Source organism: Carcharhinus amblyrhynchos, chromosome 23, assembly GCF_965287045.1.
Source record: "Carcharhinus amblyrhynchos chromosome 23, sCarAmb.v2.hapA, whole genome shotgun sequence".
NCBI lineage: Eukaryota > Metazoa > Chordata > Chondrichthyes > Carcharhiniformes > Carcharhinidae > Carcharhinus > Carcharhinus amblyrhynchos.
This window is the reverse complement of record NC_137346.1, coordinates 14344912-14369701: the sequence shown is the minus strand read 5'-3', so window position 1 is coordinate 14369701 and position 24790 is coordinate 14344912. Positions and strand designations below refer to the sequence as shown.

The 24790-nt window shown below is 44.8% G+C and overlaps 1 protein-coding gene across 1 annotated transcript; it reads right to left on the bottom strand.

Moving 5' to 3' along the window:
* Positions 1-7510: 7510 nt before the first annotated feature.
* On the bottom strand, positions 7511-23583 carry LOC145357459 (ceramide synthase-like). Its single transcript, XM_080210812.1, has 5 exons — positions 23406-23583; positions 15940-16023; positions 12315-12531; positions 8317-8412; positions 7511-8212 (listed from the first exon to the last, which is right to left on the bottom strand). Exons 1-5 carry the CDS (start codon positions 23525-23527, stop codon positions 7961-7963), a joined length of 771 nt encoding a protein of 256 aa, XP_080066938.1. The 5' UTR covers positions 23528-23583; the 3' UTR covers positions 7511-7960.
* Between the last annotated feature and the right edge of the window lie 1207 nt (positions 23584-24790).

The window sequence follows — 24790 nt, the reverse complement described above, 5'->3', positions numbered from 1 at the left end:
AAAGGTGTTTTGACATGGGGTTTTTTTCTTGGCACTGTTTATTCCACTTTTTTTTATGATTGTGGTAGGAAAGCGATTTTTGGGACATGTACATTGCTGGCCCGTTTTATTTTACAAACAAAGACTGGGCTGCTTGTGCGAATTCAGAAAATTTAACTTAAAAGTAAAAGCGCAAGTACAAATCTAATAGAAAGACGTGTTCCTCTTCTGTATTTGGACTAGACAACTTACAAAGTAGCTGCAACAGTGAAGGCATGACAATATTGTTCCAAATCAGGATGATGTGTGGCTGGGAACAGGCTGATGTTCCAATAGATCTGCTGCCTTTGTCCTTCTAGGTATGACCTGGAATGGCGTTGGACTGGGTTAGTGGGCACAGTAAGAAGTCTCAAAATACCAGGTTAAAGTCCAACAGGTTTATTTGGAATCACGAGTTTTCGGAGCGCTTCTCCTTCCTCAGGTGAAGACGCATTTATAAGAAACCTGCTCATTTCATGGTCACCAATCCGGACAGTGTCTGCTTAGACAAGATTTTATTTAACTGAGTTTAAATTCCCCAACTGCTATGGCGGGATTTGAACAGTCTGCAAATCATTAATCAGTTTTCTGGTTCACTAGTCCAGTGACATAACCACAATGCTACCATGCAAAGCTCATGTCCTGCCTCCCCAAAGTCGGTACATCTTTTACAAATCAAGAGTGTGATCGAATACTCTCCACTTGCCTGCAGCTCCAACACATGCAAGAAGCTCAACCCCACCTAGGGCAAAGCAGTCCACTTGATAAAATACCCATCTACCACCTCCAACATTCGCTCCCTCCGCACTCAGTGCACACTGACAGCAGTGTGTACAATATGCAAGGTAGAGTGCAGCACTTTGAAGTGACCTAACAAACCACTCTGATGCCTTTAATAAACTATCTCATCATCTCTTCCTCAAAGACAATTGCTGGCCTTACCAGCGAAGCCTCTATCCTGTGAATGAATTGAAAAATGAAAGGCTGGTACGACTTGCATTTCTGATCAATGGACGGTGATTGTGGGGGTTTGGCAATAGTAATGTTATGGAATGTCAAGGAGGAATGGTTAGGTTCATTGGTCAGAGATGGTCACTGTCTGGACAAAAGTTACTTGCCACTTATCATCCCGAACTTGAATGTTCTCCACATCTTGCTGCACATGGGCACAGAGGAGCTGTGAATCTGTGAAATCATTCCCCAGTCTTGAATTTGCACTGGGGTGGTGGGGGGAACTATTGATGAAGCAGCGGAAGATGGGCTGAACACAGTAACATGAGGGACTCCTGCAGCAATGTCATGCTACTGAGATGATTGGCTTCCAATAAACGGAACCAGCTCTCTTTGTGTTAGGTTTGACTCCCAACTAGTGGAGTGATAGTGTTCCAGGTGTATTATTGCAACAATCCCATAGTTTTATAATCATCATTATTGATATTAGTCTTTCCAAGTTCCAGATCGACGAATTAATGGAATTTAAGTCCCCCCCAGCTGCCTTGTTGGGATCTGAACTCATGCCCACAGTGACCTCTGGATCACTAGTCCAGTAACATTACCACTATGCTATTTAATCTGTAGTTTTGATTTCCCAATAATTAGAGGCAATCTGTCACATTCCCTTGTGACAGATTGCTTCTAACTCTAGGGAAATGAATAAAAACAGGATACGTACTCAGATTTTGCCAGAAAAAAGAGGAAGGTAGAACTTATTTTTGAAATTGAGTCTTTTGCTGCCGGCAGCTGTTGAAGCATTTGAGATGGGTGCATGTGAAAAAGAATGGGAGAACAGCCTGAGAAAATGTGAGGAAGGATGGCATCTCCACACAATGCAGTACTGTGTTCAATGTTCAGTCTCCAGAGTAAACGTTAAACATTCAGCCTCTGACTTGGATGCTACCAATGTGAACTATGTTGATAGCTTAACTAAATTAATACCTGGTGCATGGCTTCAATTGCATGGGGGAATTGAGAAAACATGGTTCTTTTCACTAAAATAATAAAAGCAGGTGACTTATTATTTAAAGAGAAATAATTGGGTGGCACAATGGTTAGCACTGCTGCCTCAGAACTAGATTTAATTCCAGCCTTGGGTGACTGTGTAGAGTTTGCACGTTCTCCCCATGTCTGCATGGGTTTCCTCCGGGTGCTCTGGTTTCCTCCCACACTCTAAAGATGCGTGGGTTGGGCGGATTGGCCATGCTGAATTGCTCCTTCGTGTCCCAAGATATATATGTAAATACATGGTGTTACAGGGTAAGCCTGGGTAAGAGTCCGTGCAGGCATGATGGGCCGAATGGCCACCTGCTGCACTGTGGGGATTCTGTGAGTTGGGTATGGGGAAAGAACAGAGGATTGGAACTAAATGGATTTGGAATGAACAACCATCACTGCTGGTTTGGAAAAATAGTATAGAATCCATAGAACCCCTACAGTGCAGAGGCCATTCGACCCATTCAATCTGTACTGACCCTCCAAAAGAGCCTCTTATCCAGACCTTGTTTATTGAACAAGTTTTGGGTATGAAGCTGGGGACAGAGTGAAGAAATGTTGTACTCATGTTTGAGTCAGTGGTTTTGTATCTTACATCGTCTTAGTTACAAAATACTTCCTGTGAATTTTCTTTTAAATAGATTTTCTTCCTTACAGATGTCAAATTACTCATTTTTTTCTTTCAAAAGAAAAGCTGTTGAAATGAGCTATTACATTGTGAATGTTGCAAGCAGGCACTCATAGTCATTGACATGTCTGCCTTGTCCCAATTTGAGATCTGCACTTGCGAGAGCACATATTTGAGAGGTAATTGTGCTGAACAACAAAAGCATTGAGTAGAGACTAGACAATAACTCCTGTCCAGCTGCAGTGCCAGAGGCTTTGTAGAATTACCCTTGTGTAGACATTGCCAACAATACATTAACTACAGTGATGTTCACTGGTTAAAGGGGGAAAATAGATAGTAGTTCGCTTTACTCATTCAGTCCTAGGTAACATGCCTACTCCATGTAAAGGTGACGCAACAGTCAATCTTGAGGCAAAGCAACTTGTTAATATCATCTGTGTTGGAGAGAAACCAACAAATATCAAATGTGTACAGGCCCATTACAGAGTACTGAAGGTTTTAAATAACTGTTGGTTACTTAAAGGGCAGCATGGTGGTTCGCTCAAAGGGTGGTGAATCTCTGGAATTCTCTGCCCGTTGAAGTGGTGGAGGCTGCCTCACTAAATATATTTAAGACGCGGGTAGATAGGTTTTTGATAGGCAAGGGGATTAAGGGTTATGGGGAGAGGGCGGGAAATTGGAACTGAGCCACGACAGATCAGCCATGATCTTGTTGAATGGCGGGGCAGGCTCGAAGGGCTAGATGGCCTACTCCTGCTCCTATTTCTTATGTTCTTATTATGTTCTTATGTTCTCTCAGTGCCAGAGACCCTGGTTCAATTCCCACTTGGGATGACTGTGTGCAACAATTTGCATGTTCTCTCCGTGTCCATGTGTGTTTCCTCCCACAGTCGAAAGATGTGCAGGTTAGGTGGATTGACCATGCTAAGTTGTACCAAGATGTCTAGGTTAGATGGATTAGCGATGGTGAATGTGTGGGTGTTCGGGGAGCTGTCCTGAGTAAGACGCTCTTTTCAGAGTCAGTGCAGACTTGATGGGCCAAATGGCCTCCTTCTGCATTGTTGGGATTCAATGATTGGTAATATTAATTGGTGTACAACCTACCTTTTGTACAGAAATAATATCATAGGCAATTCAAAAGCCAAACGATTAAGTGACAATGTTCTAAAGATCAGACTGGAGTGTAAAACGAGCATCACTGACACTATAATAAAGGATCAGTCCCCTGTGGAGACTTATCGCCTCTGGGAATGTTCTTCATTGAGTCAACACATTTTGTTAACTGAGATACCAAGACAAAAGGGTGAGACTGCCAAGTTAGCACTAAAATTGAAAAAACATGTTTTAATATCCATTTATGGGATGTTGCTGGCTAGGTCAGCATTTACTGCCCATCTGTTGACAAAAGGGCAGTGAGGTAAATCAAAACATAGGGTGCAGGTAATGCAATATTAGAAACCTGTAGATTTTAAAACTAAGTTAAGGATGTTTCACTCCTGGGAATGTTGGAAAGTTTAATTGAAGGTTCAGTCAATATTTTACCCAATGTGTATCGCTGCATATTGGGAATTAGAAGGGAAAGTTTTAGTTCTTTCACATTGTAGTTTTGATAAAACAGAGACAAGGAAGCTTTGACATGTTGGAGGTTGATAATCAAACGACATTTTCTTGCAATTACATTGACTTTTAGCATTGCCAGCAATGTCGAGGAAGAGATCAGGAGAAAGGAATACAGGTACAGAGGGAGGTCTGATTTAGTTAAAGCTAATTCCAGAGCCAAAAACATCAGAGGCAACAAGCAGGCAATTAAAACCAAAACATTCAATAAAAATACACAAAAACACAGTGGGCTGAACTTTTACAGGTTCTTCACTTAGAACGGACTTAAACTTTCTCCTTTCAAAACAATGATATATCTTTTGAATACAAGGCTACTTTTTGGACGGGTGAAAGGGCAGAATGTTCATACCCAGTCAGTGTGTTCTTTGCAATCTACAACCTGTGAGTGTAATACTGATTTTAATACAAGTTCCCAGTGACTTCATGTGAATAACCACAATGACAGCTTTTGAGCAGAAAATGGCCCTGGAAACTTAACCAAAAAAACAAGTTGATTCCAGCTCTGTAGAAATAAAACCGATGTCAGCTTCACCGACAGAAGTTGCACATGTAGACTTAAACGGTTCTCAAAGGACTGAAGATAAATGATTAAATGGGAGTACTATAGAGTTAAAACTGCCAGCACAAAGGAAACTAAATTAGTAAGAGTATGATTTTACCTTTGTAATGAGCAATTCATTGAAGCTCACAGTACAGGTTAATCACTGTCTCCATGTTACTTCATCAACACTTAAACAAATCTTTGCCCTTAAATGTTTAAAAACAGGACACAGTGGATGACATGGGTGTTGGAGACCATATATATTTTAAAGTAAGCTGCTACCTAAAGGGTGGTTGCTGCTCTTTTCTGTGGGAATTGCGTATGTAGTAGCTTTTCTAGGAATTGCATCTGTGGTATTTTGTTTGATTGCTAACAATGCAACTTTACGTTATAGTCTAACTCAACTGATTAACTGCAATGTTCACATCCACCTAAGCACTAAAGCAAAAATACTGTTTGCTGGAAATCTGAATCAAAAGCACAAAATGCTGGAAACCCGCCCCCCCCCCCCCCCACCCCCAGTAGGTCAGAAAGCATCTGTGGAGAGAGAAACAAAGGTTTATTTATTAGTGTCACGAGTAGGCTTACATTAACACTGCAATGAAGTTACTGTGAGAATCCCCTAGTCGCCACACTCCAGCGTCTCTTTGGGTTACACAGAGAGAGAATTTAGCACGGCCAATCCACCTAACCAGCATGTATTTCGAACTGCGGGAGGAAACCAGAGCACCTGCAGGAAACCCACATAGACACGGGGAGAACATGCAGACTCCGCACAGGCAGTGACCCAAGCCAGGAATTGAACTGGTCCCTGGCAGCAGTGCTAATCACTGTGGCACCATGCTGCCCCAATGGTCGTTGATCTGAAACATTAATTCCAAATCTCTCCAACCTGTCTTATTTCCAGCATTGATTTTTTTAACACAATGCTGCTATTTACCTTGACCCTGTTACATTTTATATTGATATTTGAATAATTTTCAGGCATTGTGGATGATATGAATCTTAATTACTCATGTTAACACACAAACATATGCATAACGTTCTTATCCAAACAGAACAGGTACTTAATATCCTGTGCCGGGAATAGTGCTGCATTGCAAAATTGCTTGCAGAAGTATTTTAAGTTGCAGGATATATTGATACATCCAGTTACTTTAGTATAGAATGTGAATCCAATGAATCCCAGCAACAGATGTTTAGTACTGCTACATCAGAGGTGCATTGGACAAGTTAACTTCACTACGGAATGAATTCTGGAAATTGTACAGAGTCTGGAACTTAAAGTGTAGAAATGCATGACTGAGGTTTTCCCGCAAGTGCTTTTTAAATTTAATGTGCGCCCCATTTAGACACAGGTAGTGAAGTGCAGTAGGAACATCACCAGTGGGACGGTACGTGCCATTACTAAGAAGAAGAGGAGACAGTGCCCGAAACTGCCATTGGGATCTTTAGAGAATTCTATCAAATTACAGGTAGTGCAAACTGAGGAAAGAAAGCACTCCCATGCTTAATGAGCTCATGGAAGCTAAATTAGCAAGTAGATATTTTATGTTCTGAAATATGCAATTGTTACGCTGTGCAATATTGTGCACTTTTCTGGAATATTACAATCCATTCTTGAAGGATTGCATCTGTACCGGTGTGGTTTACAGTGCATGGGTTTGCCAAGTCTGCAATTTCATGATGGGAAGACTGATGAGTTGTTTTGAGAACGCAGGGTTACAGCCACAGATTTAAGTTATTATTTTAAAGGCCCCATGGGGACAGGTCGACAAATTCAGAATAATACTTTTAGGTATACAAACTAGGGTTGCCAACCTTCTAGGATAAGGCAGTAGGAATTGAAGATCAGTCTCCAAGACACTGCTGTGCACAACCCCAGAGAAACATCATAGCGACAGTCGAAAAACAAGAGTTGTTAAAAATGTTCTTAGAATCTTGGAATCCTTACAGAGCAGGAGGAGGGCATTCGGTCCATTGACTCTGCATCAGCCACAATCCCACCCAGGCCCTATAGCCATGACCCCGTGCATTTTACCCTAGCTAGTCCCCCCGACATTTGGGCAATTTTAGCATGGTCAATCCACCTAACCCGCACATTTTTGGAGTGTGGGAGGACCTGGAGGAAACCCACGCGGACACAGGGAGAATGTGCAAACTCCACACTGGATGCACTTTGAAACATGAACACAAGGTCAGGTTTGGTGTTCTGGAAAGATAAGACATAATGGGTGAAGAATTGCCTTTCTTGCCAAACTCCTATCACGTTCTAATTGCATGCTGAGGTAAGACGATATACAGTCCAGATATAGCACGCTTCTGTGATTGTGGTGTTCACACCTGTGATGGAAATCATCTTAAATTAATCCCAGTGGGCTATTGTTTTAACTGGTGGGAGTCATTTACTGGAATCAATTCAGTATCGGGAGACTAATTCTCAGCTTCCCATCTTTTGGTTTGTATTTGTGAAAGTGAAGAATGGGGTTTGCCTTGAGTTGGATCTTTCTCAAAGACTGCTTGGAAGTGTGTGTGGGTCATGTGTGGTGTGTTTGGGTGTTTAGTATGTGTGGGTGTTGCATGGCATGTGTGTGAGTGTTTCGTGTGTGTGGGTATTGCATGGTATGTGTTGCGTGGTGTGTGCGCGGGTGTTGAGTGGGTGCGTTGCATGGTGTGATGTGTATTGAGTTGCGTGATGTGTGGTGGGCGTGTGCACAGCATGTGTGTGTTGCGTGTGTATTTAGTCCTATGAATACCGAAACTTTTTTTAAAAAGGGTTGAAACTGTAGACCAGGTTCTGCATTATCTCAGGTACTGACTGCCTTCTAATGCAGTTCAAACTAGTTTAAACATTGTAAACAGCTGAGTTTATAACCTTAAATTATTTAATAAACCTATATATTTTATAAAATATGTAAAAAATAGAATCTTTTGTCCTTATCAAAATATAAATGGGGGAGAGTTTTATGAGTCACTAATGCCAGCAGGGAGTATGCGACACATATTTCCCAATTTGACCTTGCAATAGTTAAAGCCAGTTAGACTGGTGAAATCACCCCAGTATATAAAAAAATGCCGTACTTCCAAAACAAAATATTGCTCAGCACAGTTCCCCAATGCGGTGTGCATGCAGAGACAGCAGCAGCTCTCTCTCTCTCTCGCTCTCACTCCATCTTGATGCTCCTCCCTGCCTTCCGAGCGATCAGGATGAGCCAGTAAACCTGAGGGGCCATCAGCAGGGCGTTGCCCAAGGTGCAGTGGAAGGGGATGTGGAAGGGGACCTTGTGGGCCGGGATGCCGTACTGCCTGCCGTAGGCCCAGTACATGAAGGGGAATACCAGGATCCGGCAGAAGAAAAACGTCAGCAAAACGAGGGCACCGTTGATTTTGTACAGCAAGGTGTTCTGCTTCCTGAACTGTTTGCAAAACAAAAGTAAAACAGGTCATAACGGATTTCTGTGCTTTGAAATAACGCACTGTAACATTTCCATTCCCTTTTCTTTTTGTTCTTGATACAAACCCGGCTAAGTATTTTGGCCAATGAGACAAATGGTGTGCTGAGCTCCGCAAGGAAGAGACATCCCAGGAAGAAATCTCCGAGGCCTTTTCTGTAATACTGCAGATTAAAACAAAAGTTCCAGTGTTAAAACATAGCAAGTGCATTTGCATTACAGTCTATTGAACAAAAAGAAGGGTGGCACAGTGGTTAGCAATGCTGCCTCACAGCACCAGGGAACTCGAGTTCAATTCCTGGTTTGGGTCACTGTCTGTGCGGAGTGTGCACGTTCTCCCCCTGACTATATGGGTTTCCTTTGGATGCTCCAGTTTCATCCCACACTCCAAAGACGTGTAGGTTAGGTGGATTGGGCATGCTAAATTCTCCGTTAGTGTATTTGATTTGATTTATTATTGTCACGTATTAATTAATATACAGTGGAAAGTATTGTTTCTTGCGCGCCACACAGACAAAGCATACCATTCGTAGAGAAGGAAACGAGTGCAAAATGTTGTGTTACAGTCATAGCTAGAGTGTAGAGAAAGACCAATTTAATGCAAGGGAAGTCCATTCAAAAGTCTGACAGCAACAGGGAAGTTGTTCTTGAATCGGGGGATTAGCAGGGTAAATATGTGGGGTTACGGAAATGGGGCCTGGGTGGAATTGTAGTCGGTGCAGATTCGATGGGTCTAATTTCCATCTCCTGCACTGTAGGGCTTCTATGACCATGCCCTCTAGAAATTGCATTGAAACTAACAAAATAAAAAGTGCAAATCATAGCATCCTTACAGTGCTAAGGCCCCCACCACGAAGGGACCAAATATTTCCACCTAGAGTCATCCTGTTCTACCATAGCTACATTCAGCAACAAGACATGTGGGTGTGAACTACTACTTCCTCTTTCCATTTCTCTTCTGAAACTTATTCTCATTTCTCAACCAGAAAGCATTCTTTCTGGATGAATCATAGCTTGGTGTGGCTCCTGCTCTGTTCAAGACCGCAAAGAACTACAAAAGGTCTTGAATGTAGCCCAGTCCATCACGCAAACCAACCTCCCATCCATTGACTCTGTCTACATTTCCCATTGCCTCGGAAAAGCAGTCAGCACAATTAAGAACCACACACACTGGACATTCTCTCTTGCACCTTCTTCCATTGGGAAAAAGGTACAAAATTCTGAGGCCACTTACCAACCGACTCAAGAACAGCTTCTTCCCTGCCTCCGTCAAGCTTTTGAATGGATCTACCTTTCATTAAGTTGATCTTTCTCTACACCCTAGCTATAACTGTAACATTACATTCTGCACTCTTCTTCTCTATGAATGGTATGAACTGTATAGCGCCCAAGAAACAACACTTTTCACTATATGCTAATACATGTGACAATAATAAATCAAAAATAAAATCTTCTGCTCTGTTTCTAATGTCTTTTTATTAATCATTGCCTCATACTGCACATAATTTCAGTACATGAATAATTTAGTCATGGCTTTCCATGTGCTGAAAGCTACAATGTGGAGATGTTGGCGTTGGACTGGGGTAAACACAGAAAGAAGTCTCACAACGCTAGAGTTCTCTCCACTCTCCTGACGAAGGGGCAGACCCCGAAAGCTAGAGGGTTTACTATCAAATAAACTTGGACTTTCACCTAGTGTTGTGAGACTTTTTACTGAAAGCTATACACAGGGTGGGGGCGGGGGAGGAAGGGAACGCAGTTACACATCTTTAGGTGAGTCAGTGTCTTGGTGTCTGAACAAACCTGAGGTATCTACCTCTAGATTTATACAAGTAAATTGATTAACCTTTCAAGTACTGGTATTCCAGGAACTGCCAAAATACAATGTAAAGTACAGTGGTCTCAAGCCATGGTAAATACTCAATAATGTTCCTTCCCTATTACTTTGATACCGTTTCTATTTGAGGGCGATCAAATGCTCCCTCCCTCTCTCTCTCTCTCACTCATTTGCATGCTCCCCCTCTTTCATGCTTTCTCCCTTCATCTCCTTGCAACCATCTCTCACTGGGCCAGCCCGCATGTTGGGACCATTGACTACACTCTGTATCTGTGAAGACAGATATAAAGCACACCAATGGTGGCACAGTGGTTAGCACTGCTGCCTCACAGCACCAGGAACCCGGTTCAATTCCTGCCTCCATCACTGTCTACGCGGAGTCTGTACATTCTCCCCATGTCTGAGTGGGCTTCCACCCGAGTGCTCTGGTTTCCTCCCACAATCCAAAGACGTGCGGGTTAGCTGGATTGGCTATGCTTAATTACTCCTAATGTCGGGGGACTAGCAGGGTAAATATGAGGGGTTACGTACATAAGGCCTGGGTGGAATTGTGGTTGGTGCAGATTTGATGGGCCAAGTGGCCTCCTGCACTGTAGGCATTCTATGATGCGCACCATTTTCTGCCGTGGCAGCTAACAAAGACCTAGAACTGATGGCCCGGGCTGCCCAACCCATGGAATGACCCATTCTGGAATCAGGGGGTTCTTTCTCTTCAATAATCTGCAAGGTCAGTGATGTAAGTTTCTTGCTAAACTGCATATTAAGTCCGCCCTACCTCCACCATTGACACAATCTGACCATTGGTACAGGGCGTTGGAACTATGCAGGGTCCAGTCATGAGAGGTCAGAGAACCATGAGGCTCGGGGCAGAGGGGTGGGTTGGTGAGCTGGTTGGATGCAGGTGGCCCCAATATGGCTGTTGTATCCAGGAGCTCTGTTGAATCAGGAACAGCAGCCAGGTTTCAGGGCCAGATGTTTGTCACCTGTGTTGAGGGGTGGGATTGACTGTATAGTAATAGCGATGATTCCAGGCCCTGAGAGTAGGCAACATTCCCCCTCTGGGGCGCGAGGGCCACTTGAGAGAGGAGCAGTGCAGTCCAAGCCTGGAAGCCTCTCCCCACCGCCAGGTCCTACCTATGTACCCACATTGAAGCATAGCTTTCTATCTATCCTGTTAACCTTTGAATTGTCCCTACTCTAACCGGCGAGATCTGTGTGCACCTTTATTGTTATTTCTTGATCAAGTCCTTTGTGTGTTCTATTTTAGAATTGCAAATTGGGCACAGACAGACATTCTTGTTGACCTGTCTGTGTGGGGTTTCCTCCGGGTGCTCCTGTTTCCTCCCACACTCCAAAGGTGTACAGGTTAGGTGGATTGGCCATGCTAAATTGGTCTTTAGTATCCAAAGATGTGCAGGTTAGGTGAATTGACCTTGCTAAATTGGCCCTTAGTGTCCAAAGATATGCAGGTTAGATTAAATTGGCCACATTAAATTGGCCTTTGGTGTCCAAAGGTATGCAGGATAGATGGATTAGCCATGCTAAATTGTCCTTTAGTGTCCAAAGACATGTAGATTATGGAGATTAGCCATGGTAAATTTGCAGAGTTATGGGGATAGAGCAGTGGGTGGGCCTGGGTTAAGTTGGTGCAGACTCGATGGGCTGAATGGCCTCCTTCTGCACTGTAGGGATTCCATTGGTGCTTCCATCATATTGGGCAGAAAGCACCTATCCGCCATAGGAATCATAGTGGGCGGGACACAGACCATGCAAAGGTCCGTTGACGTTGGGTAGGATTTTCCGGTATTGGAGCGAGTGTAGCTGGAAAGCCCCCTCCCATACCCTCTAAAATGGGCCCATTTGACTGTGCAGTCAGAAACATTTTAAAGGGCGCAATTACACCTCCCTGTGTTGCAAATCAGGACTGCAGCGTTATGTCAGGGCAGTGGACACTATACCATTGGAGCACACAATGTATAATTCTGCGACCTCGGCAGGGCTACGTTTCAGCTGCTCCAGCTTTTAGAGGCTCAGTGATTTGCAAACAGGTGCGAATTTCATTGCCGTTTTGGGCAGGGGGAGGAATTTGCAGATGGGTTGTAAATTTCCAGCTCCAGAGGTTAAGGACGTGAATGTGTGACCTGCCATTCCTCGTGTGCTTTGGCAGTCTAACACCTGAAACGTGACAGAGTTGACTTTGCTGTGTATCATGGGACAATGGAACCTCACCACAACGATGGGGAAGCAGACCAATAGCAGTACGAGGTGGTGCAGCACCATCAGGAAGTTTTTCTTCAGGAAGTCTGTCACAACGTTGACAGCCGCACTGTTCTGCCCAGTTTTCCATTTCGTCTTCTGCTTGTACCAGTAAGATAAGTACATGGCATAAATATCATAGGCCATGTAAGGTGTGGCAAACAGTACATAGTCTGTGGAAATCCAGTGCCTAGGAACAAGGAGCAACAGTTTATATATGGCATTAAAAAGTTTATTTATGAGTGTCACAAGTAGACTTACATTAACACCGCAATGAAGTTACTGCGGAAATCCCCTAGTCGTCACACTCTGGCGCCAGTTCGGGTACACTGAGGGAGAATTTAGCACGGCCAACGCGCCAGCATGTCTTTCGGACTGTGGGAGGAAACCAGAGCACCCGGAGGAAACCCCACACAGACACAAGGAGAACATTATACACACTCTGCACAGACAGTTGTGAGGCAGCAGCGCTAACCACTGTGTCACCCCACTGAAGTATCCTCATTATCTCACAGCTCAAGATGGGCTGAATATACCCTCCATTGTTCTAAGATTTAAGAGAGGTCGCAGTCTGGGTGTGTGCCTGTGAAACAACTAGAGTGGTTACAGCATGGGGGGATTAGGATTATATTCACTGGAGTTTAGAAGAGTGAAAGGGGATCTCATAGAAATTTACAAAATTCTAACAGTTTTAGACAGGGCAGATTCAGAAAGAATGTTCCCAGTGGTGGGGCAAGTCCAGAACTAGGGGCTCATAGTTTGAAGATAAGGGGTAAACCGTTCAGGACTGAGGTGAGGAGAAATTTCTTCAATGTGTGGAATTCACTACCACAGAAAGCAGTTGAGGCCAAAACATTGTGTGATTTCAAGAAGAATTAAATAAAACTCTTGGGGCTAAAGGGATATGGGGGGGAAAGGGGGAATCAGGATGTTGAATTTGATGATCCCTTGTGATTAGATTGAATGGTGGAGCAGAATCGAAGGGCCGAGTGGCCTACTCCTGCTTCTAATTTCTATTCAGCCATGTCAGTGCTGGCTCTCTGCAAGAGCAATTCAGGTAGTCCCGATTTCTCTCCCACTCCTGCCCTTTCCCCATAACCCTGAAATGTTTCTCTCCAAATTCTCTTTGGAAAGCCACCAATGTTTCTGTCTCTCCCGCCCACCCCATTCCCCACTTCCTAACCACGCTGGAATGTTTTTCCTTGCTTCACCTTTGCTCCTTTTCTTGCTGGCCTTGAATCAGTGCCCTCTCGCACCTTGTGGCCAATGGGAAGAGTTTTCCCCCATCTACTCTGCTCTTGATTTTGAACACCTCTATCTAATCTCCTCGCTAAGGAAAACAGTTTTAGCTTCACCAATCTGTCCATATTACTGAAGTCCCCCTTGTCCCTGGAACCATTTTCATGAATATTTTCTGCACCCTGGCAAAAAAGTCCTCATGCCCTTGCTAAAACGCAATGCCCCAAAATTAGACAATATTCCAATTGAGGGCAAACCAGTTCTTCGTAAAGGCTCATGATAACATCCCTGTTTTTGTACTCTATTTATAAAGCCCAGGTTCCCACATGCCTGTATAGCACAGCGGTTAGCACTGCTGCCTCACAACACCAGAGACCCAGGTTTAATTCTGGAGTCGGGTGATTGTCTTTGTGGAGTCTGCACATTCTCCCCATGTCTGCGTGGGTTCCTCCGGGTGCTCTGGTTTCCTCCCACAGTCCAAAGATGTGCGGGTTAGGTCGATTGGCCATGTTAAATTGCCCCTCATTGTCAGGAGGATTAGCAGGATAAATACATGGGATTCCAGGGATAGGGCCTGGGTGGGATTGTTGTCGGTGCAGGCTTGATGAGCCAAATGGCCTCCTTCTGCACTGTAGGAATTTTCTGACTCTCTAATATTTCCATGGTGCCCAAAATCATCGTTCTGAGGTGTGGGTGGAAAGCTCGTCAAAACTCATGTGACTTCTTGTTAAATCCATTCCAATTAGTTTAATTAGCGATTGCGCTAGCACAAAGGGTGGTGGCGACTAGTCAGTGTTAAGAATACAGAGCTTTGTTCTTAGCCATGGGGAGAACATGAGTCCATATTTAGAGGCACACACAATGCTGCTGCATTGATAGTTTGCTATTTGAATACTTAGGTTAAAGAGAGTTGAGTGTGTGTGTGTGGTGGGATCAGCACAGGCATGTCCTTGAGAAGGTTCCTTAGGCAGCACCTTCCAAACCCACAACCTGGTGTCTCGAAGGACAAGAGCAGCAGAGAGCTGGCAACATCCCCTGACTTGTAAATATGTTGCTGTTCCATCACTGTCGCTGATCCTTGAATTCCTTCCCTAACAGTACTGTTGGTGTACCTACCTACGTGGACTGCAGCTGTTCAAGAAGGCAGCTCACCACCTCCTTCTCAAGGAGGGATGGGCAATAAATGCCTATCTAGCCAGCGACGTTCTCTTCCCGTATTATGAGATTTTAAAAACCTTATCTGCAATCATCGTCCTGGTTTCACTCATCGTTTGATAGTCAGCATGAGGGCTGCTGCAATGCATGGAATGTTCCTATGGTATAATCAGTATGGAAGAAAGGCCTGGTTCATAAAGGGTTAATTTGGGACTACATTTAACACCACCCACACAATGACGTAAGGAGGCACAGAGCTGGGGGCCGTCTCCTGATAGACAAAGCTGTGTAAAGACTGAGGATGGTGGTAGCTCCATACCTGTACTCTCTATTGCAAATAATGAGGTTATTAGGCCTTCGGACCTCCTGAACCCCTAACTTCAAGGACTTGAAAGGGGGAGATGGGGTGATGAGAAAGTTGGTAATGTTAATACTGTAATAGCAATAATGTTAGAATAGCATTACAGTTGTAACAAGCTAAATAAATGTAATCTCTAACAACGTAAGACTTGAAGTAAACCAAGGTAACTCTATAACCCACAGGATAAAGACTTGGAAGGAGGTGAATCATAGAATCCCTACAGTACAGAAGGAGGCCATTCAGTTCATCAAGTTTGCACCTACTCTCTGAAAGGGCCCATCCCCGGACTAGCCATTAGCTCTGCTAATCTAGGAACACACTGGGGCAACTCAACATAGCCAATCCACCTAACCAACACATCTTTGAAATTTGAATTCAATAAAAAAAATTTGGAATTAAGAATCTACTACTGACCATGGAATGATTGCCGGAAAAACCCATCTGGTTCACTAATGTCCTTTAGGGAAGGAAATCTGCTGTCTTACCCGGTCTGGCCAATATGTGACTCCAGAGCCAAAGCAATATGGTTGGCTCTCAAGTGCTCTCTGAACAAGGGCAGTTAGGGATGGGCAATAAATGCTGGCCAGCCAGTGACGCCCATGTCCCACAAATTAATATAAAAGAAGGTAGAAGCTTGGTAAGCTATAAGGAAGGGAGGAGTACAGGGTTATGTTTGATGGAGGAGCTTCAACAGAACATTCATACCAGAACAGAGTGGTTGGGTTCTATTTCTCTGCTGGTGTATCTCATTCAATCAACCGCTTTTAATGTCATGGTAGTAAGCATACCTAACATTTGAACTCACATAACAGCTGTACAAAGCGCAACCAGAGCTTTTTCTACCTGTCTTTCATCACGTGCTTGCAGGAAGAAGTGATGGTGTAACCAGCAAACACTGCCATCACAGCTTGCACACAGGAAACAAATCTGCAATTTAAAAAAGAGGAAGAAATGGAAATCATTATTTCACCCACTGAGAAATTGAGGTGAGTTCTGCTTATGGCCAGCGACAGTCTTTACTGTGCTGTAGACATTGCCTACTCCATCAGAGGCAAGACCCGAACCAAAACCGCTGATTGTCACCCAAAGCATGAGATCTTTCCGTGTTTTAGCCAGCATAAGGAGCAGTTACCTAAAGAGCTGATGATTGGAGTGAGATTGAATTAAAAATATCCAAGGTGCATTATTGCCTGGTCTGTCAAAGCTGTAAATGGAGTTACGTTTGTAATTTGGACGTTTGTTGAGTTCTTGAAATGTCATAGCTTTTTTTAAATTTATTCGTGGGACATGGGCATCGCTGGCTGGCCATTTATTGCCCATTCCTAGTTGCCCTTGAGGTGGTGATCTGCTTTCCTGAATCGCTGCAGTCCTCGTGGAGGGAGGGAATTCCAAGATTTTGGCCCAGCGACTTCGAAGGAATGGTGAGGCCACAGATCAAGTGGTGGAAATCGGGATTAGAATAGATAGGTGCTTGATGGCCAGTCTGGACACAATGGGCCGAAGGGCTTCTTTCAGTACTGTAAAACTCTGTGAGCGCGATCTTACCAGGCGTCCCCACTACCACTGCAGCAAGGTCGGAGAATTTGGCGCCCAGCTAATTCTCCATTCACTGTGGTGGGATGGGAAAATCCCATTGATATGAACAGTGGTAACATTCCAGCCTCTGACTCTATGTTAAGAGCTTAAAAGACAGCACTGCAAGAATTCCAGGAACATGGGAGTTACCCAGGGCTGCCAATGTATGCCTGCAGGTTGTCTTACATGACATTACCCCCTCACCACACACACACACACACACACACACACACACACTCCAGCCGTTCTCCAACCAACGCAGTCCTCTTTCTGTCCACACTGCCTTCCTATGACAACTGGAAAGCAAATAAACTTACTACCCAACAGGATGATACTTGACTGACAGCCAACTAGCCTGCTCCCTCCCTTATTTTTAATTTTTTTACATCTGGTGAAGAGAAAAGTTCAAAGAAAGTGACAATAAAAGGAAATTATCTTCTTCAATGTCCACCTGGTCCTTCTCCAGGATTGCACACAGCAGTGTCTGGGAGACTCCCGGACTACGCCTGGAGGGTTGGCAATGCTAGTGCTGCCCCGTTGGTCAACGGTAGTGTTTGATGAAGGGAAATCAATTGTAGGGAGAATATTGATAACCTTTCCCTTCAAACAAAGACCGATAAACTTGGGACGGCACGGTGGCGCAGTGGTTAGCACTGCTGCCTTACAGCGCCAGGGACTGGGTTCGATTCCCAGCTTGGGTCACTGTCTGTGTGGAGTTTGCACATTCTCCCCGTGTCTGAGTGGGTGTCCTCCGGGTGCTCCAGTTTCCTCCCACAGTCCAAACACATGTGGGTTAAGTAGATTGGCCATGCTCAACTGCCCCTTAGTCTCAGGGGGACTAGTTAGGGTAAGTGCATGGGGTTATGAGGGTAGAGCCTGGGTGGGACTGTGATTGGTAGAGGCTCAATGGGCTGAATGGCCTCCTACTGCACTGTAGGATTCTATGAGATAACTTCCAACATTAGGTTGAGAGTAAATCTATCCTCTTGCAAGTTAATTTGGATAATGTGTTGCCAACTGAGGGGCAACCCGATTGAGGTGTACAAGGTTATAAGGAACATGGATAAGGAGCAACTATTCCCCTTAGTTGAAGGTTCAGTCACGAGGTGACATAGGTTCAAGGTGAGGGGCAGGGGATTTAGAGGGGAGTAAGGAAAAACTTTTTTATTCAGAGAGTGGTGATGGTCTGGTCTGGGCGGGTGGTGGAGGCGGGTTGCCTCACATCCTTTAAAAAGTACCTGGATGGGCACTTGGCACATCATAACATTCAGGGCTATGGGCCAAATGCTGGTAAAGTTTAAAGTTAATTAGTGTATCAAGTAGGCTGACATTAACACTGCAATGAAATTACTGTGAAAATACTCCAGCGCCTGTTCGGGTTACACTGAGGGAGAATTTAGCACAGCCAATGCACCCAACCAGCACATCTTTTGGACTGACAGAGAAAACCGGAGTTTTTGGAGGAAACTCATGAAGACACAGGGAGAAGGCGCAGACTCCACACAGACAGTGACCTAAGCCGGGAATCAAACCCGGGTCCCTGGTGCTGTGAAGCAACAGTGCTAACCAGTGTGCCATTGCGTGGGAGTTCAGGTGTTTCTCATGCATTGGTGCTGACTTGATGGGCCGAATGGCCTCTTCTGCACTGTCTGATTCTATAACACTTTCTCCCAAATTATCCTATTAACCGATCGTCCGAAAGTTTTGCAATTCTGACCCTTGATTGCTTTGGCCCTTCCCTATTTGCGGAACATTTCAGGACAAGGAGTAGTCCAATTTCTAACTGGTTCCTTCCTCGGTGTGAGGAAACTTACGAATGAAATGTACCCCCTTGCCTTTTTAGAAAGAGATGCTAGACGATGTCGAGCTTAAGCAGGATTCAATGAATCATTTTTTGATAGCCTTCCAAAAATGTTTCATGATAACATCACTGTTTCTGTGACTAACAGTCTTGAAGCTCAGGTGAAACTTGTTGCAGTTTTTCTGCTGACTAACAGTGACATTTCTCTGGGTGTAATGCACTGGGTTCCACTTTCGAGGGAATGGCCCCAAAACTGTTTACTCAGAATCCACCGAACTAACACAAAAGGGGGGAGAGGAAGTTTTCAGCGCAGATTGTGTTGAGTATAAATCGAGTTTGAGCTGTTCTCAACGCTAGTTTAAAAAAAAGCATCTCACTGGAAGTTGGTGCCTAAAACACTGTCCATGCCTCCGTATCAAAATACAGCTAAAAGTTTATTTACTAGCCACAAGTAGGCTTACGTTAACACCGCAATTATGTTACTGTGAAAATCCCCTAGTCGCTACACTTAGGTGCCTGTTGGGTAGACTGAGGGGGAATTTAGCACGGCCAATGCACCTAACCAGCGCATCTTTCAGACTGTGGGAGCAAACCGGAGTGTCCGGAGGAAGCCCACGCAGACACAGGGAGAACGTGCAAACTCCACACAGTGACCCAAGCTGGGAATCGAACCTGGGTCGCTGGTGCTGTGAGGCAGCAATGCTGACCACTGTGCTACTGTGCTGCAGTAAGAAGTCTCACAATACCAGGTTAAGGTTCAACAGGTTTATTTGGTAGCAAACGCCACTAACTTTAGGAGCACTGCTCCTTCGTCAGGTGACTCACCTGATGAAGGAGCAGCGTTCCAAAAGCTAGTGGCGTTTGCTACCAAATAAACCTGTTGAACCTTAACCTGGTATTGTGAGACTCCTTACTGTGTTCACTCCAGTCCAATGCCGGCATCTCCACATCATGACCACCATGCCACCCCAAGATTTCTGCTCTTTGATGAAGCACCTTTTCTCCATACTAGCATTAATAGGCGCTTTCAAAACTACAGCTATAGAATCATAGAATCCCCACAGTGCAGAAGGAGGCCACTCAGCCCATTGAATCTGCACCGACTCTCCAACAGAGCATCTCACCCAGGGCCAATCACTGTAATCCCACATATTTACCCTGCTAATCCCCCCAACCTGCACATTTTAGGACACTAAGGGGCAATTTTACCATGGCTAATCCACTTAACCAGCAGTCTTTTGAACTGTAGGAGGAAACTGGAGCGCCCAGAGAAAACCCACGCAGGCATTGGGGAGAATGTGCAGACTCCACACAGACAGTGACCCAAGGCTGGCATTAAACCCGGCCCCTGGCGCTGTGAGGCAGCAGTGCTTGCCACTGTGCCGTCCTCAATTTGGTGCAAGACACGGCTATTCTTAAATTCTGATTATCTGTTTACCTGGGACAGAGGGTGCTCTAATGACCAAAATCTGGCATATCAACAACATAGTTCAACACATTATGGTTCCCCTGTTACGTTTAGTAACTTCTTATGAGCTAACCTGATGAGTACATGGCAAAAAACTTTGATATTCTCTTTCATTCAGTAATTTTAAAAAAAAGCAGTAAGAGACTAACTAGCACACAGGGACGAAACTGCGAAGCTGTTGTTACAAATGCTTAATCTTTGTGATAAATCCATTTTCAGTCGCTATTGATAAAACTGCACCTGGTCAGCGGTGCAGAAAAATCCATTAAGGGCTACCTTTTGTTTAGTGCATGCGGGAAAGAAAATGCTTTCTGTTGTGCTATCTAATTCTGTCAAAGCACCATGGCTTCACGCCAGATAACCAGCGCAGTTTTGTTTGCCCAGGTTGTCAATCATGCCCAAACTGGAAATTCTCCCTCAAATTTAAAACAGAGTGGGGAGAAACTATTTCTCCCAAAGGGTTGTGAATCTGTGGAATTCACTACCCCAAAGTGCGGTGGACGCTGGGACAGTGAGTAAATTTAAGGAGGAGTTAAGACAGATTTTTAATTGGTAATGGATTGAAGGGTTATGGGGAAAAGGCAGGATGAGGAGCATATTAGCCGTGATTGAATGGCGAGCGGCCCTGATGGGCCAAATGGCCTAACTCCGCTCCTATATCTTGCTAAATTAGCCATTTGCGTCAGGGGAACTAGCAGGGAATAGGGTCTGGGTGGAATTGTTGGGCCGAATGACCACCTTCTGCACTGTAGGAATTCTATTCTATGATTAAAAATAGCTGACCAGCTCTGCTTTTACTGATGTTGGCTGGTGGACTTAATATCGACCAGGACACCATGCCCTGATCAATATTAAGTCCTCTTAATTGTTCAAATAGTGCCATGTATTTTTTATCCTCATCTAAGCAGTGTAACATGTCATCCACAATCCTTTCAGACAAAGCGGCTCCTGTGCAGTGAACCCGAAGGTCGGCCTTGAACAGGTGCTCAAGTCATGGAGTTGGGCTGGAATCCATCCTGTTTTGACACAGAGTACTGACACTGCAACCACTTAGAAGGGTGGCACAGTGGTTAGCACTGCGGCCTCACAGCACCAGGGGCCCGGGTTCCATTCCCAGCTTGGGTCAGTGTCTGTGCGGACTCTGCATGTTCTCCCCATGTCTGCGTGGGTTTCCTCCGGGTGCTCTGGTTTCCTTCCACACTCTGAAAGACGTGCTAGGTAGGTGCGTTGGCCATGCTAAATTCTCCCTCAGAGTACCCGCCGGAGTGTGGCGACTAGGGGATTTTCACAGTAACTTCATTGCAGTGTTAACATAAGCTTACTTGTGACACTGATAAATAAACTTTAACGTTACTTAGGAAAACAAGCCGCTCTTTCCCTGTCCCACAAATCAACCACATTACTGCCTCTCCAAGACCTTCTCTAACCTCCTATCCATTCCATCCCGCTGTCGCTTTTGATGGAACGCTAACTGCAGCATCTACCCTGCCGCTGCTTGGTTTTGTTCTGGGAGCTGAGCTTTGTGCCCCACACTAAGGGCAGGAATTGCTGATTAAGCTAAAAAGCTGTTGGCTGATCAGAAAGGAGTGCTGTACCAACAGCGCATGGCACACAGCCCGATCCCAGAGGATCAGACAGGAACTGAGTCCAAGCAATTATAAAGGAAACAGAACGCCAGCAAAAGTCCCAGCAGCCAGACACACCCTTCCTAGGAACATGAAACCAGCAAAAGTCATCCCATGGCCATTAGGAGAGGCAGTGGCATAGCAGTATTTTTTATTCATTTCCTGGACACTGGCATCGCTGGCTGGCCAGCATTTATCGCCCACCCCTAGATGCCCTTGTTCAGAGGGCAGTTGAAAGTCAACCACTGTGGCTCTGGAGTCACATGTAGGCCAGACCAGGTAAGGATGGCAGATTTCTTTCCCTAAAGGACATAAATGAATCAGATGGGGTTTTTTTCCCTGACAATGGTTTCATGGTTATCCGTAGATTCTTAATCCCAGACATATTTTATTGAATTCAAATTCCACCATCTGCCATAGCAGGATTTGAACCTGGGTCCCCAGAACATTAGCTGAGTTTCTGGATTAATAGTCTAGCGATAATACCACTCAGCCACCTCTTGTCACTGGACTAGTAAATCAGAGATCCAGTCTGATGCTCTGGGGACCCGGGTTCGAATCCCACCAAGGCAGATGGTGAAATCTGAAATTTAAAGTCTAATGATGACCATGACACCATTGTCGTAAAAACATCCGGTTCCCTTTCCAGAAGAAAAACTGTCGTCCTTACGTGGTAGCCAGAGGGATGTGCTGTCAGGGATGGGGCAATAAATGCTGCCTAGCTAATGACGAACACATCCCATGAATGAATAAAAAAACTCCACACACATTCATACTCAATGTATTAGCCTCTCAACCGTGTGACTCCAACCTGGATGGTGGATCAGATGAGGAACCTTCTTGGACTCTATTACTCGGGTTACTCAAGGGCCAGAGTCATTGCAGGATGAGAGTAGTGAATCTGTGGAACTCTTTGCTACAGAAGGCTGTGGAGGCCAGGTCATTGAGTGTCTTTAAGACAGAGATAAATAGGTTCTTGATCAATAGGGGTTATGGGGAAAAGACAGAAGAATGGGGATGAGAAAAATATCAGCCATGATTGAATGAGGGACCAGAATCAATGGGCCGAGTGGTCTAATTCTGCTCCTTTGTCTTATAGGATAGGGGATGAGGTCATTGGGGGACAGATTTAATCTAACTTTGGACAGGTTTGGTCACATAACTTCGGAGAGAGAATTACAGAACAGGTTCCACACATTCTGAGCATGATATTCTGCAGGCTAAAAGGGAGGGTGGATTTTGTTTCAAAATTCAGCCTATTATTTTGTGGACAAAAACATGTATCAGGAGAGCAAGGTGCCACAAACAGAAAACAGGAGACAGAGGGGGGTTATATTAGAAAATAAAACAGAAAATATGCTGGACAAACTCAGCAGCAGCTGTGGAGTCTGAAACGATCCTTCTCCAGAAGAGAGAAAGGGGGAACCAAACACAACAGGTCTCAGAAGAGTTTAAATGAGTTTTCTACAGAACAGAGAGAAAGAGGGGAACAAAAGGAAGTTCCTGGCCTGGGGTGAGAAGTCATGTAGAGTCCAGGTGGGGGTGAAGACTTTGGGAAGCTTTCTTCAATCCTGTGTTAAGCTTGACAGGCGAGTGAGTGGAGGAGGTGACGGACACTGCTGTTTAGGAGAGGCAAGCTCCCACCGAATGAGCAAATTAGTGAGAAAAGTCCAGCAGATGAGGTTTAAAACTCTGCAGCTTCTGCCTCACAATAAGTTGGGGGGCGGGTGGTGAAAGTCCACTGCAGAAAAGTTGCAACCTGAGTTAGCAGCCAAGAAGTGGCAGGTGATGAATGAATAAGTAAGTAAGTTAATAAATAAATAAATAAATGCGGGTTTACCTGACGCAAATGGTGACGGTGTCTGCTTCTGATAGAGTTGGGAAGTTTGCCTGTAAGAATCTCCGGGCCAGGATGAAGAGACCTGGGAAAAAGAGGCAACCCAGCAGCAGAATGTGCCACATCCCTGACTGCAGTCTGTCTGTCCCTTGTCTTGTCTCGGCTGCGCTGTAATTCTGCAGTTTCCTCCCTGCCTTGCCAGATAAACCACACTCTCCTCTCCTCCACTTCCCCAAAATGACATTGAAATGAGATCCACACCTCCTGTTCGCGGTTATCACCAAACCCTTTCCCGATCTGAAACATGAGATAATAGAGAGAGAGAGAGGGAGAGCTGAGTTTAAAATTAACACAAGGAACACATCAAGCCTGCGCCACCTAAGGGCACAATGACTTTTTTTCAGCTGCAATTGTAATAATAATGTCTCTGACTCAGTTTTCAGATGTGAGAGAGGTCTGGTTAGTTTAACACCACGGACTAATATTAGACTAATAATATTAAACTATTTAATATTCCATGTCAACCCTCCCCACCCATCATAGAGGGATCTACACAATCCCCATCCTTGCCTCACTAAGTAGATAGGACAAGAGTCAGTGAATTAGTGAGGGGGGGAGGTCATTCCTTCGCTCTTGGAACTGAAACTTCCCCCTTGGTGACACCCCATCCCTAACTTGTCCTTCACTTGGCCCCAATTGGGCACAGATAAGATGCTCTTTCAGAGAGTCGGTGCAGTCTTGGTGGGCCAAATGGCCTCCTGCTGCACTGTAAAGATTCTATAAATTGAATCCAATTCATGGTTCCCACAAGGGAGGCAAACAAGATCCGAGCTGACAAGATGAGGCATTGCAGCCCAAATCGGGTTTGATCTGATGCTTGATCATATCCAAAAGCTGAGAAGAAAGGATATTTTGGCCTTGGAGGGAGTGCAGAGGAGGTTTACTAGGCTGATGCCGGAGTTGAGGGGGTTGAACTATGAGGAGAGGCTGAATAAACTAGGCTTGTACTCGTTAGAGTTTAGAAGAATGAGGGGAGATCTCATTGAGACGTATAAGATGATGAATGGGATGGATAGGATAGAGGTGGAGAGACTCTTCCCGCTCAGAAAGGACGGTAGGACTAGGGGGCACAGCCTCAAGATAAAGGGGAGGCGGTTTAGAACGGAGTTGAGGAGGAACTTCTTCACTCAAAGGGTGGTGAATCTCTGGAATTCTCTGCCCGTTGAAGTGGTGGAGGCTGCCTCGCTAAATATTTTTAAGACGCGGGTTGATGGGTTTTTGATAAGCGAGGGGATTAAGGGTTATGGGGAGAGGGCGGGAATGTGAAACTGAGCCACGACAGATCAGCCATGATCTTATTGAATGGCGGGGCAGGTTCGAAGGGCTAG